At 30.1% G+C, this 22,011-nt stretch overlaps 2 protein-coding genes across 2 annotated transcripts; one reads left to right on the top strand and one right to left on the bottom strand.

The window, feature by feature from the left end:
- Positions 1–3,744: 3,744 nt before the first annotated feature.
- Positions 3,745–9,908, bottom strand: LOC134237971 (uncharacterized). Its single transcript, XM_062720103.1, has 11 exons — positions 9,268–9,908; positions 8,519–8,662; positions 8,111–8,212; positions 6,898–7,608; positions 6,659–6,780; positions 6,406–6,497; positions 6,262–6,302; positions 5,938–6,096; positions 5,694–5,810; positions 4,779–5,405; positions 3,745–4,416 (listed from the first exon to the last, which is right to left on the bottom strand). Exons 1-11 carry the CDS (start codon positions 9,898–9,900, stop codon positions 4,357–4,359), a joined length of 2,808 nt encoding a protein of 935 aa, XP_062576087.1. The 5' UTR covers positions 9,901–9,908; the 3' UTR covers positions 3,745–4,356.
- A 162-nt stretch (positions 9,909–10,070) lies between these two features.
- On the top strand, positions 10,071–21,384 carry LOC134237970 (uncharacterized). Its single transcript, XM_062720102.1, has 10 exons — positions 10,071–10,188; positions 10,276–10,781; positions 16,733–16,989; positions 17,074–17,127; positions 17,237–17,302; positions 17,457–17,640; positions 18,008–18,079; positions 18,167–18,283; positions 18,526–18,597; positions 18,763–21,384. Exons 1-10 carry the CDS (start codon positions 10,113–10,115, stop codon positions 19,087–19,089), a joined length of 1,731 nt encoding a protein of 576 aa, XP_062576086.1. The 5' UTR covers positions 10,071–10,112; the 3' UTR covers positions 19,090–21,384.
- The last annotated feature ends 627 nt before the right edge of the window (positions 21,385–22,011 follow it).

The following is a 22,011-nucleotide window of genomic DNA, read 5'->3' as shown; positions in this document are numbered from 1 at the left end:
AAGAATATGGTCACCATGCTCATGTATGCACGTGCGTGCATGTGAAATGAGTAAAATCAAAAATACACTTGAATGAGCATATTTTATAATAATTTTGGATTAAATACTTTAATATTTAGTGTATCAAAATATATATATTGTGTAGAAAAGGTTACAGGGTCATTACGCACAGGCATTCACATGCGTACGTGTGCAATTCTAAAGTTTGAATGAACTCGGTACACTTCTGGGAAAACGTTGTTAAAATCTCAAATTCATAGAGTTTTTCTTATTTAATGAAGCTTACAGGGAATATGGCACCAAAAGGGAGTTGGGGAGTGTTTGGGGAACATCTGTAACGGTCCCCGTTACAATTAGCACTAGTTAAATACAATTTGGTACATAAAATATATTATTTATTCACATTTTAAGATTATTCATTCCTATGTTAAAAATAAAAACTCTTTATTACTAATAAATTTTTTTCATCTTTTTGCATTCTTTTTTTCATTATTTCCTCCTTATTTTCTTACTTTTCATCAATAAATAATTATTAAATTGGTAATAAAACACATAACTTCACATTGAATGCAGACAATAAATTGTTAGGAAAACATATTTCACCCTTGTTATTCTGTACGTAATTATTAAATGTGTCAAAAATGGCAACACAACTTGTAGTAATTAAACAATGAACTCTTATCTGATCATTCATCCCCAATAGGCTAAATAAATACCGGTACATTCAGTCCAAGTTTGATGCACATAAAAGATCATATCCATTTTGTGATTGCATTACATTACGGTAATTGCGACAACTCAGTATTTCAATCTTGATGTTTACCAAGTTTGTTTGTTGAAAAATCATAAACACTTTCATTAATTAATGGACATTTACAGCATTTTCATTAAAACAAACTGTAAAGGTTATTATGCACACAACATAAGTCATCTTTAAGTACATAAGTACACATTAGGTATAGTTTTTAACCACGACACCTATTTATGCATCTTGCCGACACAAGTCTTTCTATACATGCTCCACATATGTCTAAACAGAGGTAACAACAAGTTGATGAAACAAGAATTTCAGCAAGTCTTGTTTAAAGTTAAAATTTCATGTGTTGATACAATGACCTTGTCAGCAAGTACAATTTATCATTGAGTCAAATGCTGACTAATGTATTTCATAATATTTATTATGCCATCATTTACACACTGAATTGTCGACAGATTTTTCCGTTATTTCCAATTATGACAGAGGGCACATACTGTGAGTGTGACTGGTTAGTAGGGAATGCTCACTCCGCAATGGCACCTGATCCCACCTCTGATGTTTTGAAGGCCTATGTTTGCTCTGCTCCTATTTTGCATTGTTTTATGGGTTCTTGAGCTTAAATTCTGTTCGTTATCTCCATATATTTCATTCCCAAAACTTTCACCTTTGGGACGTTTTTTAATGAATTTGTCAACACAAACAGATGGCAAGCAATTATGCACAAATGAATTCTTTTACCAGGTTGGGCGCAACCTACCAAATGGTCTTTATACCCCTTTTGGTAGACAATCTACCATATCGGTGAAGAAATTTACTAACCAAATGGGGGACTTTTTTATTCAATTGCAATTTTTATTAAAATAAAACAAAAGGCATTTATTTAGGCATTGGGAGATTTTAGTGAACATATTCCTCACACAACATAAATCGGTCGAATTTCTATGTGCAACTTCTCCGTAACTTTGTAAAAACAATACCCATAGTTGTCTGTAACAGCCGAACTTCTTGATCAATCGATCAAAAAAAATCTTTGTTGTGTCTTGTTGGATAAAAAGGACAAGTGCACTTAAGCAATGCTTAATGGGCCCTTTTTATGTGCCATTTTACTTTAGAATGTATAACCAAATCGTTCTCTTTGGGAAATAGTTATATACTAGTGTATATTTCTAATTAAAAAGCACGATAATCATCACCAAAATCAGCATGGATTTGAAACAATTGACTATTTTTAAATGCCTATATGGACACCCTAAAAATCCGGAAAAGTCAAACCGAACCTTCTTTTAGTTTCGTTTATGTAAATCAAGGCGAAGAGATCTTGAACAATCTGATGGTGGATCATAGTCGGGCGCGTTTGTGGAATGTAACTTTTTTGTGCTATATCTGTTTTAAAAAATTGAAAGAAGTTGTGTAGTTGCCTGTAGCCATAATAATCAAACTAAGAAATCGGTACTCTTGCAGTTGAAAAAATATATACAATAAAATGAATTTGAAATCTAAAAGGAGTGTTTAGGTGGCTTTCAATACCTGTTTCATTGTCTTGCATAAATGTTAAAAATGTCTGACACTTTTATGAGTGGCGCTAACCTCTCTTTACCCTACCGTAATCTTAAATATAGATACATAGAAATATTTCTAAGCGGCGCGACTTTGACTAAATGATAAAAAAAAAACCTGCCGATGTTTTACAGTGAGCACCTTTGAGGAATGTTTACCTGGGTAGAACTCACGTGACTATCAGTATTTTAAATAATTTATTCCACAAGTGGGTTCAACATGGGTCATACAGGTTAATACCTCTCACTTGCTATAGTAAAAACATTGTACTTTTTGTACATTTTTAATATTTTAACTACCAGCCTAATCGTGTACAAATTTCCTACTTTCACACAAGTTTTATAAATGTATTATGCGTCCTTTGTCATTCGCACAAGTTTGTACAAAGTTAGGCTCATAGTAAACAAAAGCTTTGAAGTGTATGACCGTTCTCGATTTACTATAGAAAATCATAAATGTCGGTTGACCCCTGCCGCATTCTATGGTTTTGTTCTTTGTATATACGTGAATTTCAGCGGTAAAATTTGTTGAATCTTACGGTTTAGATATCAATTAATGATTTGGGATGAAAAATTTTGCTTAATTTGAATGTTTATTTTTTCACATTTTACCGGGGCCCATAAGTGCACTCGTTCTTTTATCTAGTGATTTAACTCTTGATGAGTTAACTTTCAATCTCTTTTTGGATCTTCGTCAATGTTTATCTCGGTGAAATCCTGTTAAACACGAGCTCCTCATGCCTTACCGGTATGGTGGGCACTTACTGCTATAAAGTTAAATTTTTCCATAGTTGAACGTAATATGTGTTGTCATTTTTCTTTTAGGATGAAGTTGCAGATTCCTTGCGACCTTTTGGGGTTTACTATGCATATTACTGGTGAATTTAATGAATTTGAAAAATAATATTATGCATTCCAGAATAAAAAAGGAAAATCCAGGAGTACTTTTTCTAGCTTTCAGTCAAAATTAATGATGGAAATTGCTGAATTAGAGGAATAATTGTATATAGAATACTGGACATAACTAGTATAGGGTTCATAATAATTCGATTAACTATCTAGATGAGTAAGATTACTTGCGGGTCCATAGTTATATCAATTTACTGAATTATATGGACCTGATGATCATACCTGAATACTGATAAACACAATATAACAAAAATGAACATTTCAATATCTTTGTTACAAATTATACATAGGGGAACATTCCTCTATCATTCCTGAATACTGATAAACACAATATAACAAAAATGAACATTTCAATATCTTTGTTACAAATTATACATAGGGGAACATTCCTCTATCATTCCTGAATACTGATAAACACAATATAACAAAAATGAACATTTCAATATCTTTGTTACAAATTATACATAGGGGAACATTCCTCTATCATCCCTGAATACTGATAAACACAATATAACAAAAATGAACATTTCAATATCTTTGTTACAAATTATACATAGGGGAACATTCCTCTATCATACCTGAATACTGATAAACACAATATAACAAAAATGAACATTTCAATATCTTTGTTACAAATTATACATAGGGGAACATTCCTCTATCATACCTGAATACTGATAAACACAATATAACAAAAATGAACATTTCAATATCTTTGTTACAAATTATACATAGGGGAACATTCCTCTATCATCCCTGAATACTGATAAACACAATATAACAAAAATGAACATTTCAATATCTTTGTTACAAATTATATATAGGGGATTCCTCTATCATCCCTGAATACTGATAAACACAATATAACAAAAATGAACATTTCAATATCTTTGTTACAAATTATACATAGGGGAACATTCCTCTATCATCCCTGAATACTGATAAACACAATATAACAAAAATGAACATTTCAATAATGATGTGCATGCTTGTGACAATTTGTATATGTAATCTTCGTCAAAATTTCATTTAAATTAATGTTTGTCAATGCAGTCAGAAAAAGCTTCCATGTTTCAATGCAAATATAGGCTAATGAAACTGTTCGACGAATCATTTTCCTTGCCAATATTTTTTCTATCTCCTTGCTTGGTTTTTCTTTCCTTTCTTCTTAGGTTTTGCTTTTGAAAGGATTATCTGAATTTACACAAATGCAAAAAATGTTACACATAGCTGAAAAGAAATATGTACGAAATAAAGATGATGAAAACAGTTATCGATGGGAAGAATTAAAAGTGAAAAAAAATACTATGTGAACAGACAGCACTTAATAACATGAACCTCATAAAATTCAGAAGTGGGATCAAGTGCTAGGAGAAAAGAAATAAGTATCCTCTGTTAACCATTTATAGCTTGCTGTTTGAGCCTTATAGGTATGCATGCATGTGTTTATGAATATGCTGACTGACAATATTCACAAAATATAAATTGACATATGACTACATATACTACATTTTGTACATACTACATGTACATTACACTATTGTCTTTGTACATACCTTATGGTCGTCAAGTTCTCTGTCTAGCAGTTCATGTAAATGACTTTCAATTTCATCACTAGAGCTTTGTTTTTTCTGCTGTTTGTCCATTAATTTTGGTAATAACCAGTCTGCTTCTTTTTTTGCATAATCTGACATTACATCTTCATTAGTTTTTACTAGTTGCAAGTACTCCAAGTATTGCTGCCACCACATGTACTCACTACCTCCAGACATATGGTATTGTTGCTTCTCTACATTCCTTCTTATGGCCTCTATGTCGATTTTATGGAAGCTTGGAGGTACGAGGGGTTTTGGTTTGCCAGGAGGGACTGTATGAAGCATAGTTTCTTCTGTTGGAGACCATGGTCGACTGCTGTTGGGCCGGTAGTGCATAACAACTTTCTTTGATGTGTCTCTGCTAAACTTAAAATGCAGCGGTTTGGAATGTTTTTTGATCTGATTCAAACATGGTTCAAGCCATGTTTTAAGGTCGAATAGCCCTCTTAATTGTTTGGCTCCATTCAAAAGTGCAAGAAGTTTTGGCATTGTCTCCGCATCCGATTTTCTAAGCTTCGTTGATAACTGTGAAAATGCAGCATCGATGTCTTCATGGGTGTGACCTACATGAAGAAACGATAAATGAACCTGGAAGAAAAAAAAATAACCTATTAATAATTACCGTAAGAAATTATTATTTTTATTCAAAAAATTCATTCATTAAACAACAATATTTTCGATTAAATGTGTTTTTTTCTCAATCTGATGTCCATATTCAAAATTTCAAAAATACATTGAATATAACAGTCTTGATCCAGATAAATCATGTTATTGTAATGAAGTACTAGGACTAAATTTAATCTTGCATTACCCAGTAAAATTAACATTATACATGTAGTGTCATTCATTTGTCTTCTAAACCAAATTGTTACTTACTTCTTTGAATATATCCAAAGTTACAAGTAGCTCACAGAAGCCAAGGACATATTTATTCTTATTTTCTCTGGCACAATTGTCAGCTTGAATGTAAAGTGTGCTTTGTAGAAAACCAGTCTGAAATTTTTTTTCAAAATCTTTTCGTTATTTGACTGTTGATCATTGATAAGTGTTCATATTTTTATTATTCTACTTTTCAGAATTTTTAAGATAGCATATTGAAAAACAGGTAATTGAATCTTACTTTTAATAAGGCCTTGTAAGAGCTTTTCAATATGATATTCATCACTAGATTTGCATCATGCATATATTCATTTATGTCAACATACAAATCTAGTGATTCCAGGCCATGATTCAATACTCCTTGAATATGAGTCTTCAGAAAACTGTTTGGGTCAACACCCTAAATAAAGAACAAACTTTGTATGAATTAATTGATTTAAGTTAATAATTAATTATTTTCAGATTTAAATTGAAAAGTGTTAAAAAATGATAAACTCAAAGTATATAATAAATCCGATAAAACGGTACCTCTTTGATAAATAATTAAAAAAGATGTTTAAAATACCTTCATAAGTCTTCCTGTGAAATGTGGCAAGTTAGTTTTACCTGTAGAAAATATCAATATGTTAAATGATTTGGAAATTGGATTTGACAGTGTAATTAATATATACAAACTACAAAAAATCATTTAAATTTACAAGAAACTTACTCTGGTCCATGCCATCAATGATGATACTTAGAAATTGACTAGGATTGCGCCTAGCCAATTCTCTTTTCTTGTAGTAGTATCTTCTTTCTTTCCTTAAAAGATTATTATAGACAACTTTAAGTTATTCTCCCTATCATGAAGCAGACGATGGATATTTATAATTTATATATTTTCCTAGATATTCTATATAATAATGTGTACAATTTAAAATTAAAACTTTCTATTATTCAATGCTTCGATTTGCTACGCTTACATTTGCCTTTGATTGTGGACAGACATCATTTCTTTAAGCTTTTCTCTTTTAACAGGATCCCGTGTTTTTTCTAGCTCTCGGTCAATGTGCACACACGTGCTACATCTCGAAAATGAATTTGTCTGAAAAGAAGGTGTATATGCAATTTCTTTAATTTTGATTAGCTATTTCTTGAAGGATTATTTATTTTGTAATTACATGTATTTCAATGTTATAATGATACGATTATGAAGTTATACCTGTTTTATCTTCAATTTTGGAAATTCTGTTTTCCAAACTTCATAAAATGCCGACCTGCTGACAGTATATGCAAATTTAATAGATATTGTCAGTTGCTGAATTTTTTCATCAACATATAGATCATAAAGATCGATCTTTCTTGTTTTGAATGGCAACATCATATCACCATTATCAGGCATTCTGTCTGCATGGAAGTACTCATAATTTTGCAACCACAAAATGGCCCCTTCTCTTGCCTCTCCAAATCCCCTAGTATTTCTATAGCTAGCTGCTGATTTTCCTTCTGTAGCTTTTTTGAAATACTTGTAGTAGAAATTTTTGTTGATCTTCAGCAGCAATTGGAAGCAAGAAGAGCACACATTGTGGCCACCATCGATTGTAAATGTAGCCTTTCCTCTTTGGCATTTAGATTCTTTTACTTTGTCTATAAACCACTCAACTCGTTGGTCATAACTTTTTGTCCAAAACCTATATCTCATACATTTCATCATTTCGGAAGTGACATGTTTCAAACAAAACTGTTGGCATTTTTTTCTTTTCTCTATAGATGACGAAATGTCTTTTAATGCTTTTGTTAAAAGGATAGAACTATGCTTTTTCTTGCTTGATTTTGGCTTTCTTTTCTTAACATTTTCCTCAAAACTTGAATTGAATATGCTGATATTACTAATATTCAGCCTTTCCTCTGAGTGACTTCTGTTTATTTCATCCTAAAATAAAAACCACGCAAAGTCAACAATCGACTACAAATAAATTACTAGTATAATCTACCTCATGTTTCTTAATTCGAGTACATGTACATTGAAGCAGCCTAACTTTACACAAATCACAGTTGGAACAAGTGTAATATACCAAACATAATTTTATCTCCCATCAAATGAATGATGTGTGCAAAATTGATTTAAAGTTACTTAAGAATAATTCAAACACAAAACATATTTATCATTTTATCATAAACAGTACAATAAGCTGTAGACTAAACATATGTACCGTGACTACATGTCAACCTTCATAATGCACATCAAACACTTGAATTAGGGGATTTATCATAAGTATTTTTGACGATTTTGCTTTCATCTGTTACGTTAAATACATGGTATCTGATTGCAATATCATATTCTTCAATAGCACCGCCAGTTTCTTTATTTTGACACCATTAATTTTCAGGAAAAAGCATGAAATATTTCAACTATATTTATTTGATAATGTTACCTTAAATTTCGGCGAAACTTGTTTCCAGTCTAAATGAGACTTAATTTTTTTTGGTGTTGATGTTAGTTGTAAAAAAGGCTCCCTCTTATAATCCAACATATCCTACAAGTAAAACAATATATCACTAAGTCAAATAATAATCATTGAAAGATGGTTATAAGATTTTTATTTATTGTTATACAATAAAAATAATAAAATCCCATTTATTACACTCAGGTTGAAAATGTTTCAAAACAATGCAACATTCAAACTTAAATAATCTTTAAAAAAACACTTTTTAAAAATTAAATATGTTCCTTTTCCCCTTAGTTTTTAATTTGATTTGGTTTTCCACTCTGCAATCAATAAAATAAATATTTAAAATTCATTAAAATATACATTGAAATAGTGACTATTAGTTTTTATTACCTCATTTTCAAATTCAAAAGGGTCCTCTTTTTGTCCACTTTGTAAATCTGGCTTTTCTTTCACATGACTCTTATAGCTTTCAATTGATCCATTTGCATCACTTTCTTCAAAACTCATGCTTTGCAATATATCAGAAAGATTTGACTACAAAGATATTAATATGAATAGCCAATTAAAATTTCGTGTAAGGTAGACATTTTTTTAAAACCGACATATTTGAAAAGAATTTTTTTTAAGTATCTTTCTATCTAATACTAACTAAGAACAAACATTGCAGATTGAAGTTGGAAAATAGCTCTTTCAAGATCTATAATGATTCTTGTTGGTTTATCTAACTGTTAATATTTTAATTAAATAAATATGATTTTATTACATCTTAAACTTGGACTTTACTTAGCCTGTAATTGTCAATGATATACATGTAGATAGAAATAGTGATTTAAATAATAAATAGAGAATTTTGAATCAAAAAGGTCTTTTAAGAATGAGGATTTATAAAAATACATGTAAATATTATAAAAAAGGAATGGAAGCAATAATTCTTGTTGGAGTGTTCTTTATGAATGCACCCTTTTTGATTAACAATTTCCATATTATTTTTGTAGTAAGTTGTAGACATAAAGATATATTTTAACTGTGGCATAGATAGATGTTTTCTGATATAAGTATTAAGTAATATAAAAGCAGAAAATTATACCCATTTTTATAAACTTTTCGAAGGCTATTAATAAAGTTAAAATTTTACTCACCATGGAAATATTGAAGTGTGTCTCCTCCTTTTCATTTTGTTTATCGATATCAACAAGAATAAAGGGCTTGGTTTTATTTTCATCTTCACATACTGGTAAATCAATTTCAAGTCTGGAATTTGTAACAGATGTAACGACATCATAGTGATCACCATTCTTATGGTGCAGATAAATTGCAAAATCTGTGCTTTTGCTATTTGAGGGTTTAAATTCTAACCAGTCATATCCTTTTCCATGCTTTGAAAAAACAAAAATTGAACAATTCAAAAACATTGCCGCAAAATATAGTTCTATATCAGTCCCCCACACATGATTTTCCCTCATCCGAGTTCGTTTTAAATAACAATCAGGAGTCTCATCACGTACAATAGGATCTTTACTCCTTGAAATAAATGATGTGAGCAAGGTCCTGAAATACATGTGAAGTTCTTCATTTCCACTGACAGAAAATGCAAGACTTCTGAACAAACAATTTCCATCACCTTTGATTCTAATACAAGTAGACGGTTCTCCTAAATAAGAGTTTGGTTCATGAATATGATCAGCTCTTTCAATTAAAGAAATTCCAAGTTCGTTACAAGTGTCTTCTTGCCACTCTTTGGAAACAGGGTTAAATTTTCTTGGATTGCTCATTTTTTGCATAGATCTCTGCTGAAGTGAGTAAAAGAATAATTTCCACTATTTGATAGCAGTGCACTTAAGTTCAAAAGAAATCACACACGCTGATTGGTTAAATTCACTCAGCACTGCGATTAGTTAAGCTATACTAAGGCGCTTCACTTAGAATCATTACCGTTAGGTATAGGATCCTATACAACCTTGTAGATTAATTATCAAACTTCAAGATGTCTCAAGATATCGATAAATCGGAGGAAATTTTCAGAAGTATAGATGCTGGTATAATTCAAAAATCACTGAAAGGTATGTTATAATTGATTATGATTTAATTCAATTTATTACAAGACAGGACATTTTGAAATTACAATTTTATTGTTTATTATATTTTAGGGAATCATGTCAAAGTACATGTTGCTAACCTTATTTCTCCAGACAATGATCACTGCATAAGATTGCTAAATGAAAAGCATGTGAATGAACTTGTTGAGTCATTTGCAAAAAACTTCCAGCCTTATACTACATTGGTTGGACTTATAAGCGAGGATTTCACAATTGAAGACCTTGCAATACCAGGAAAAAAGCAAATAGAGGTTCTTGGTGGAAATCATACAAGAGCAGCCTTACAGAAAATTGTGAATTCTGCTGAAAGTACTCATAAGGATCAATATGAGTTTATTTATATGGATGTTTATCAAAACTTGACGAAGGATCAGGCTCTTTTTCTAGCATACAAACATAATGAGCTCCATGAACACTCCCAAGAGTTAAGCTTTGCAGAAAAAGTTTGCTTTTTTCACAGACTGCTTCTTAAATGTCAAAGGAACAATGCCGGACAACCTCCAAAAACTATATCAGCTAAATGGAGATCTGACATTGCTGCAATTATGAACAAATCCGTAAGTATTAGTTTTTAAAATTATTCCTGTTAAATACAGTATGTATACATGATTGTGATTGTACATCTCAAGAATGAAAAATGTATATTCTCTTTTTAACAAAAATAATTAACACGATGCATGTGTTACTAATTATCCCGAGAAATGAAAATTACAAATTTAATTTTTTGTAACAACGGGGGAGAATATCTATCTACTGGAGAAACAAAAAAAAAAAAGAATTCATCATTCGCTTAAAATTTGAATATTTCTTTTACAATTAAAATCTGATTTTAAATTTTTTTGTAAGTATATCTCATAAGTAAACATTGCTCAGCAAACAGCAAAAAACAAACATCCCCCCCCCCAAAAAAAAAAAAAACGATGTAAAACGGTAAAATGATATGGGCTCTGGTAAGTCTTTATAATAAATATTTCACAATCTAAATTTTGTATTCTGTATTTTATATACTTTTCATTGATTTGCTTTAGTCTACATATACTGGATATTGAAAAGTTATTTTTAAGCAATATTTATGACAAATTAGAAAATGTATCCCTCTGTAGATACCAAACCTTATGGATTACAAAATCGGAAGTACTTGAGCCATTTAAGTGACGATCAAAAAAGGAGGTCACCTGTAAAATATTATATCTTTAATTAAATAATTACATGTACCTATAAAAACTGTAACTGTGTTGAATTTAGTTGCATATCCATATACTTTTAAATATACATATTTGTATTTTTTTTAATTATATGTAGCTTTGAACAGTTAATCCTGCAGTTTACAGTAAGATGTATTTCTTACCCAATAAAGTGAACTGAATTTATTTAATGATAGAAAATAAATTATATAAGTTTTGTAAAATGCAAAATCCAATGATCTATTGACCTGGTACATGTAAAAACTAAAAACAAAATAATAATAGTTAAATGAAACAAATTAAATGAAAAATTTTAACATTTAAAAAATAAGACATATTTCTCCTTTTTTTTAGTCATTCAGCTAAATTTTTTTTTGTTTACTTTGTTCTTCCCAACTCAATAACATTGCTCATTCCTCGTAATTAATTGATCATTTTTTTGATAGTATTAAAATTTCAGTCTGATGCTATAAATTAAAGCATATGGCCACAAAAGGGTTAGAAAGACATGTAGAATGTTACTAAGGGTTTTCTACGAGATATAGAAGTCGAGCGACAATGAAACATACGCTTAGAGGACAAGGTTTACTCGAGACAATCCATTAAATCTGTGTCAAATTAATCAGAATCATTGATACCAGCTTCTGATTCATATAGAGTGATCTGGTAAAACTTTAAAAAAGTAGATGTAAAATAAAATAATGTTACAATTCAAAAAATTCAGATTTATTTCGTTTTTTTAAAATAAATTTGGCTTTTTAATATTATGAAGTTTATTTTTTATTCTGATGCTGTAATACAGCCACTAGCAGGTCAGAATAAGATCAGAGCTTAGAAAGTAATGAAACTGGATTAATGTAGGGCACAGAAATTTCACAATGTTCAAAGTGTCAGAAAAATATGTTACAAAACACAATCCAGATACAGAGCGTGCCAAGTGAGGTCAGGCTGTCCAAATAAAAAAAAGAAATAAATTAAAAAAAAAGGACAATGATCTTTATACACATGGGTCGGGGAATCAAAAGTTACAAGATAGGATAATGACCCAGAAATTCTTCCCAAGTTAAAAATTACATGACCTTGTCAGGTCAGGAAGAAATAGAAAACAGCGAAAATTAAAAAAAATGAAAATGTAGGGCACCAAGATTTAACATTCAAACTTGCAATAAAGATATGCAATAAAGATATGCAAGTCAACAGAATCCAGCTGCGGGGCACACCATTATTAAAGATAGTTTAGGCTATATATTCACAAATATAGAAAGGGCATGTCATTGGTCTTAATGGTAAGAGCCTGGCTGTGCTCTTTGTCTGCAGCAGGTAATAAAGACAAAACCTGTTGCCAAATTAATTCAATGCAAAAACAATGGAGCAATAATGCATATTTTGATTAAGATAAATTGTAAGTCTTACAGTTTATTCTATTTTATTAATTATTAATTTTAATTAATTAATAATATTTTATTATTATTAATTAATTGTATTAATAATATTTTATTGATTATTTTTATTACTTCAATACAAAAAGAATGGAGCAACAAAACATATTGTGATTAAGATAAATTGTAAGTCTTACAGTTTATTCTATTTAAAAAGGAAAAATAAATGTTTTCATTTAAGACAGTAGACACTGAGCTTTTGATTATTGCTATATTTCATAAGAAATATTTTACATGATATATTTTAATCTAATTCTTGATAATGTTGCTCTTTTTATTAAATATTCGAAAGAATATGTAACTATTTTTGAAACAATTGCAATTGATTTATAATTTATGATGATATGGTTATAATTATGCAAATTTTGTGGAATGGGTGTGGAATTGTATGTTTCGAACACTAAAAAAATAATATATACTGATCTTAAAATGTTTAAAAAGGAGAGCAGCTTTTGCTTTGAATTTTCCATTTTAAATTTTGTGATAAACACAGCTACTAAGAGAAACAATAAGGTCGGACCCTCACTACTTGATTCGTTTATCCCAACCACGGGCGAAAAGGAATTATATATTAAACAACTGACAGGCGAAAAAATGGACTTCTACATGTAACTAAGATAATGGAATCAAACTACTTTTCATTGTTACCTTATTGAAAATAAGATTTTAAAAAAATTATATTACCGGTAATACAAAAAAATCACATAGATAAGTTTGAAAACTTTCAGAATTTGAGAGTTATATTATTAGAAATGATTTCTACCTCAAGTTGAATATATTTCCCATATTTTAAAAAATTACTTTTAAAGAATTATTTAGGGAATCTGTTAATCTAACATCTGGCATACTTATAAAAGAGAAGTTGACCTCAGACATAATCTTTCGCAGCTAAATTTTCTCATTTCTAAGTGGTGTAACTTGATATGTGCATCTGCTTTCTATAACTGACTCTGGAGTTTCCAATGATTAATGGTTGGAGCATACATGATGTGTCAATTATAACACAAGCTTTTGGTCAGTCATTTCAATTTCGTTATCAAAGACGGATGGAGAATGTAAAACTGCACAATTCCTTGGGCAGAGGTTAAAAAACAAATAAATAAGGACAGCAAACACTGATAATTTTCCCTGAATATTGCTACAGAGCAATCACCCAAATTAATTAATTGTAAATGAGAGAGTTAGAAGTTCTGATAGGTTGCAGGTGCGTGGCGCAGGCGTTGTAGCCCTGTTTCCCAAGAGTGTAATTTTAGTTAGTTAGAGAGAAAGCGACTGAGCGATCATGGATGTATAATTTGTTTGTTTGTCAAATGAGATTTTAGAATAAAAATTGCTAAGATAAAAAGACGGATATTGTGCATGGCAAAGGGCGACCCTGTCGACATAATTGGAAAAATGCGTTTTTATAATAAGAATTGGTAAAAAAAAAATCTGATGTTGTGTGTAATGCTTTTATTGCCCGGGATTTCCAGTATAACTGTATTTTTAGTTTTGATATTTTGAAAGACTTTGCATGATATATTGATGATACAAATAATTCTTTGTATTTAAATAATGAGTGTATTTCTAGTAGTAGTCCTGATGCAAAGAAGTTAGTGAGAGTGTGTGATGCATATGTAATTATGAGAAGATTTTATTCAGTCAAAGAAATAACTACTTGAAGAGTATATACATAGGTTGTGTACATAATGTATATCAAATTCTAAAATGAACATTCGTTTAAAAAAAAAGAAAAGATAAAAAGCAAAAATCTTATAAAAAATGTAAACACGAAATGTGTATGCATGTTAAATATTTTATTAATTCTGTGTGTAGTAAGGTCTCTTTATCTATGAATGTGTGATTCTGGTGAAGACAGTTAATTATGTAAACGATATCAAATTGTCATTATCAGTCTACTACATGTAATTATATTAGTGTGTCGAGACGCCACACTTAAGAGGGGAGGTATGTCACAAAGCAATAGCCCAAATTAATTATTTGTAATTGAGAGAGTTACTAGTTCTGATGGCTTGCAGGTGTGCGGTGCAGGCGACTTGTAGCCCTTTTTCCCAAGAGTGTAATTTAAGTTAGTTAGCGAGCATGGATTTATAATTGTTTGTTTGTCATTTCTGTTATCGTTGTTTATTGTGCGTGATAGAGTTCTGAGAGATAAAAGTGAGCATTGAGTTGATTTGTGTGAGAAAGTTTAGTATGGCCATACCCTGGGAACACGTGTGAGAGAGAGGAGAACAAGTCTGAAAGTCAATGAGTGTGGACGTGTCTTTTTATTGTGAACATTATGATTTCTTATAAATATATCTTATAAATATATCTTATGTAAATATGTAAATGAACAATGTAAATTTAAAAAATCGTCATTATTAACTAGTGCCAGTGACAGGGAGGATCCCCGTAACAATATAAACACAATAAATGTGCTATTTCCTGTTCCCAAACCCATTTTAAATTGACACTCTTGAGTCAGCCTCTTGTTAACCATTTAAAGATTGCTGACTATTAATGAGCTATTGTATATAATTTGAAACCATATCACTTTGATATTAAAATACATGTAATAATACATTAAAATAATAACTGGCAATTGATATAAAAAAAAATATCCATGATATGGAATAAAATGGGGATGTATTATTGATCGAGTAATCAGTAATTATTTAATGAGAAAATAAAGTTATGCTATTTTGCACTTTTTAAAAATTAAAAATAAAAATATCTTTTAAACTACACTAAGATACATAATTCTGTGTATCGGTTTTTTACATTGTATTTCGATGAACGCTGTTGCCGTGGTAATTAAAAATAGAAATTTCTGTGAAATTCTTTTAAAATGCTACTCCTCCTGCTGTTTTGGTCTGATTTCAATTTAATTGGCACACAAGTAGACAACACTAAGATACATAATTCTGTTTATCGTTTTTTTGACTTTGATGAACATTATTGCTTTGGTTACTAAATAGAAATCTCTGTTAAATACTCTCAAAATGCTACTCCAAATACAGTTTGATTATTATAATATAATGTGGCATGCAAATAGACTACACTAAGAACATAAAGAGACTTAATAAAGGATCATTATTCCTTTTATTGCTGTGGTAAAGTTTAAATTTTGAACTGCTTTAGAACTTTTCTCCTCATTTGCTATAAGTACAAACCAGTAGAGCTCCAGTCTCGACAGAGACTTCTGGTTCTATAAGAAAATTGTACTTAAAATCCTATTCATAATTTGATGTTCTGTTATAATTAAAATGACATAGGGTGCCTTGAAGAAAAATCTACTTTATGTCAAAACAAAATAGATATGTTTTTCAAAAATAAATACAAAACTTAATGAGACAAATTAGCCGTTTAAAAAAGGATATCCTCTAAATTACTCCAATAAGTACAAAGAATAACACAGTTTACATTAAACAGATTTTTTAAATCTCTAGTCTCTCTGTGTTAAAAAAAGACAAGAAAGAAAACTTTTGGCAATGTTGTAAATCTCTGTAAAAAAAATAAAATAGAACAAATGTTAAATTCGGTCAATCCATAGATATATCAACTTAAAAGCATATTGAATTTCTGTAAAGTCGATATATCTCTGGGTCAACCTCATCAACCTCAGGGTAATATTTATATGATAATTAGCAAAACCTTTTTTTCATTTTTGAATTTAACATTGTTTAAAGTGATGTACTACATCTTTTTTGACAAAATCTAAAAAAAAAAATAGGAAGGCTTCTGATCGATGTATTTTAAATACAATTATTGCTTTCTAATAAAAGTGAAAAGTATTTTGAAATTAGGCTTTTATTATGCATTTAAGATGCATCCACTATTTGCATTTAAGTTTCAATCTGCTTTAACTGAGATTTTTCTCTCTTTTTCTTGCTCTAATTTCAGAAGACTGAACTCAAAAACTCATATAAAGTCCATCTTAACTTGGCAGCCAGCAAAAATGACATTTGGGAACTCATAAAAGATGTCTTTAATGCTTTTGAAAATGGTTGCATTAAAGGCCAGAAAAGAGCAGAGCAGTGTTCTCAGTATTGTTTTTGGCATTTTTCTAAAGTCAAAAACAATGAATTGAAAATCTCTTTGCTAACCAGATTCAAAAATGGAGAAATGATACCAGAGGAGTTTCGAAGTGCTTGTCAGAGGTAATTGTCTTACATGTAAATTTATTGCTAATTAATCCATAGGGAATATTTAAAATATTGATCAGCTTGAATTTAATATTACAGATGTGAAACAGAAAACTGTGAAAAGAAATGTGAACGGGAGCCGCCTACGAACAAGTAAGAATGTATAATTTAATTATAATGGTCAATGGTTACATACAAGAAAAATACAAATGGTTTGGAATTCTTTTATGCATAGAATTGTTTGCAACTTTCTATTCAATAGGCAAACACAATCCAAAAAGAGAAAAGCTGTTGATGTCATGACAGCAAACCAGGATGAATGCCAAGGGTAAGCATTATCTACATGTATTTCAATAATATGTTTTGTAGACAATGACATACCTGTAAGATTTATTATTGTTTTAAGCATGTTTTCTTTCAAAACAATAAATTAAGGACATCCTTTATAAACTTTATGTTTAATCATATGATATACATACCAGGCCAAAGAAAACAAGTGGGAAGAAAGTGGTTCAGACAGAGAATGAAAATTTACTCGATGAGAAAGAAAAAGAAATTAAAAATCTTCAGCAGACAATAGCAACATTAACAGAAAAACTTAAACATGCTGAACAGTCAGTCGAACAGCAGGATCGCTGTCTCAAAGAGAAGGACAGTAAGATTATTGTAAGTAGTTAGATGTCTTGCCCGCATTTAATATTGTTAAAAAGTAAAACAATGTGCAAAATTTAAATGGTGTGTTCCCTGAACTGTACTCCCTATGTAAACAGTATTATTATCACACTCAATTAAGGGGCCCCTCTAAGGGGCACAGTAGAGTTTACCTGTGTTACCTATGTTTAAAACTGTATGAATAAACTACCTGCATTTATAAGACTCTATTTTAACCATGTAAATATATAACAGTTATTAAATCATGTTGAAAGACATTCATACCTTGAAAATGTGGGGGAAACAAAATAGTTTAAATAAAAATAGAATGAAATTCTGTCATATGCAATGATCAAATAAAAATTTTAATTTTATCTTTAAGGCCATGAAGAAGCACTTAATTGCTGTATTAACTAAAGCTGAGCAGCAGAAAGTGACGGAGGTCAACTTACAGGTAAGTTGTTTGCATTTGTTCATGATTATATACACTGTACTTGTTGAATATTACATTTATATGTGTATATTGCCTTTTCATTTTTAGAAGATGATAACTGACTTAGAAGAAAAATTAAAAGATGAAATCCAAAATAAACAGCATGCTGAGGATGCAGCTGCACGTGCCCGACAGAATCTTAAAATGATGTCTTCTGGTCATCAAGTAAATATTTAAATATAATATGTAAAACATACTAAATCAGAATAGAGAAATAGATAAACAAAGTGTTGTTTGCTTGATGTGATATTTACATTTATTAAGAAGGGCAATTACCGGTATATGTAAAGACTTCAGTAACAAATTACACATGCAGTTAGAACATTCATTTTGGATACCAATTCAGCTATAAAAAGAAGCATAATAGTTACAATAAGACACTATGCATGTGTTCCTTGTAATTACAGAAATGCTTAGAGAAAAAGAAAAGTTCTGTGTCTGAAGAAGTATCCTCAAAATGTTCAACTGCTGAAAAAAAGGTATATAATTTATTTGTTGCTTGCTGTTTAGCTTTTGGTGAGAGGGGGGATTTGCAATAATCATTTAAACTTTTATATTATAATATATATACTTTTATGTTTGATATTTTAATATCATACAATTTATGATGAAATTTTTTACTTAGATCATTTTGAACATTATAGATAAACAAGGCAACCAAGGATAATTCAGATTTAGAAGTGGTTCTTGTAGAGTACACAAAAGGAAAAATTTATTACGCATTAAGGGATAAATCTTTCCTGACATACTGCCACAAACATATTGGCGTAATTCAAGATGGACAATTTTTACACCGTCCGCAAAAGCTTTCCTTCAAAATAAACGAAAAAGACCAGCAAACTTATGAAGAAGCATTCATAATATTATCAATGAAAGGAGAAATAGAAGAAAAACAGATCAAAATTGATAAACTGTCAGCATCTATTGATGAGCAGTTATTGGCAGTAAATAACTACATAAGGGAAAAGTAATGTACCGGTATACATGTAAGATGTTATCCATGGAAGAAATTCTGTACATCAAATATCAATAAAGTTGGAGGAATGTTTATCAATGCTTTGGCATGAACAAAATGTAGTTTAGTCCTCTCTTTGGATTTTGTTAACCTTTTTAATTCTACTTGAACAAATGTGGAATTCCTTTAATATTTTCTATAGGAAATGTTTATTTTACATTCTGTATAATATTAACAATGCGAAATTTAAATCTTGACACGGTACATAGCCCAGACTTTTTATCACCATATCAAATATCAAAATTCAAAAATATTTTTTATCACTTGGTGGCATTTCTTAGCAGTATTCCAGGGTCTCTTGTTGAACTCACAAATTTTTCCACTTCTCAAGATATGAAGTCCTAAAACTCAGAATCCTATGGGAGAATGGTGGGATTTTCAGTCCCACCAACTATACCACGTTTCTCCAATGGGAGAAAAAAAAATGTCAGGATATTTTTTCCTAGGGTTTTTTTCCTCCCAAAAATTTGTTCAAATGGGATAAATCCCAGGGATTTCAACAATGAATTGTTTTTCAAATACATTGTTATATATGGTACATTTTCTATGTATTATGATAAGAAATCTGTCATTGTCATACTGTATGGGATATATTTCATGTTTCACAGTGAATTGGAAAAATTGTTTGATTGTCAACATCCCTGGGTTTTATCCTATTTGAACAAATTTGTGGGAAAAAAATCCCAATGGGTGAAAATATCCCATCTGACATGTTTTCTCCTTTGGGTGATTCTCACCATTCTCTCATGTAATTCTGGCTTTTAGGACTCCGTATCTTTAGAAGTTGAGATGTTTTGGGGCTCATCATAACACCCTGGAATACTGCCAAGAAATCTCTACGAGTGATACGAAATATTTTTGATATCACAATGAGAAATGGTAGTAAAACGTTGAACTATGTCGTGACCAGAGTAAAATGTTGTACTGTTATATTGTCCCTTATGTATAATTTGTAACAAACACAGATTTCTCATAGTGAAATGTTCCTTTTTTAAATATTCCATTTATCAGTATTCACGGGGATAGAGGAATGTTCCCCTATGTATACATGTAATAATAATATTGAAATGTTCATATTTGTTATATTGCATTCAACAATATCCATGGACAATAGAGGAATGTTACCCCATGTATAATTTGTAACAAACATAAAGATGGTTTTTTTGTAATATTTCGTTTGTTAGTATCTTGGATGATAAAGGAATGTTACCTTATGTATAATATCTTACTACAATATCCTTATATGTAACTTCCCGTTTATTAACTTTTATGGATGATAAGGAATTTTCCCACATATGTTCAATGTAGCGTATAGAAGGACATGTAAAATAATTTTTCATAACTTTTTGTAAAATTTGGATGTAGAGGAATATTCTTTAGGATAGATGAATGTTCCCCTAGTATGTAGAATTTCTAACCATCATGAAGATATCAAAATGTTCCTTTTTGTAATATTGTGTTAATCGGTACATGTATTCAGGGAGGAAAGTTCACCTATGTATAATTTGTAACAGACAGAAAGATATTGAAATGTTCATTTTTTAATACTGTGTTTATCAGTATTCAGGGATTATAGAGGAATGTTACCCCATGTATAATTTGTAACAAACATAAAGAAATGTTCATTTTTTTGATATTGTGTTTATAAGTATACAGGGATGATAGAGGAATGTTCCCCTATGTATAATTTGTAGCAAACAGAAAGATATGGAAATGTTCATTTTTTAATATTGTGTTTATCAGTATTCAGGGAGGATAGAGGAATGTTCCCCTATGTATAATTTGTAACAAAGATATCGAAATGTTCATTTTTGTTATATTGTGTTTATCAGTATTCAGGAATGATAGAGGAATGTTCCCCTATGTATAATTTGTAACAAAGATATTGAAATGTTCATTTTTGTTATATTGTGTTTATCAGTAATCAGGGATGATAGAGGAATGTTCCCCTATGTATAATTTGTAACAAAGATATTGAAATGTTCATTTTTGTTATATTGTGTTTATCAGTATTCAGGTATGATAGAGGAATGTTCCCCTATGTATAATTTGTAACAAAGATATTGAAATGTTCATTTTTGTTATATTGTGTTTATCAGTATTCAGGTATGATAGAGGAATGTTCCCCTATGTATAATTTGTAACAAAGATATTGAAATGTTCATTTTTGTTATATTGTGTTTATCAGTATTCAGGTATGATAGAGGAATGTTCCCCTATGTATAATTTGTAACAAAGATATTGAAATGTTCATTTTTGTTATATTGTGTTTATCAGTATTCAGGGATGATAGAGGAATGTTCCCCTATGTATAACTTGTAACAAAGATATTGAAATGTTCATTTTTGTTATATTGTGTTTATCAGTATTCAGGGATGATAGAGGAATGTTCCCCTATGTATAATTTGTAACAGAAATATAAAGACATTGAAATGTTCATTTTTTATATTGTGTTCATCAGTATTCATGGATGATAGAGGAATGTTACCCTATGTATTATAATTTCTAAGAACCGTAAATACCACATAAGTACTGAAAAAGTCTAAAATCATGCAATTTTCTTCAAAAGCCTGGGCATATTAAAATGTTCTACCAGGTAATAGGCTATGTAACTATCTGCTAATCAATGTCCATGGATTTCCTAATATATGCTAAATACAGCATAAAGATTCGTACTTGTATGATATCATTTCTGTCTGATGTGAATATAAAAGATGATGGAGGAATATTCCTCTAGGAAGGAGGAAAGAGGCATCAAAAATATGAAAGAATGCTATGTTCATTAGGTCCATATAATTCAGTAAATTGATATAACTATGGACATGCAAGTAATCTTAATCATCTAGATAGTTAATCGAATTATTATGAACCATATACT

The sequence above is a fragment of the Saccostrea cucullata genome, unplaced genomic scaffold (assembly GCF_032062105.1).
Source record: "Saccostrea cucullata isolate Sc308-1 unplaced genomic scaffold, CSIRO_AGI_Scuc_v1 ctg9241, whole genome shotgun sequence".
NCBI lineage: Eukaryota > Metazoa > Mollusca > Bivalvia > Ostreida > Ostreidae > Saccostrea > Saccostrea cuccullata.
This window is presented reverse-complemented; position numbering and strand designations above follow the sequence as displayed.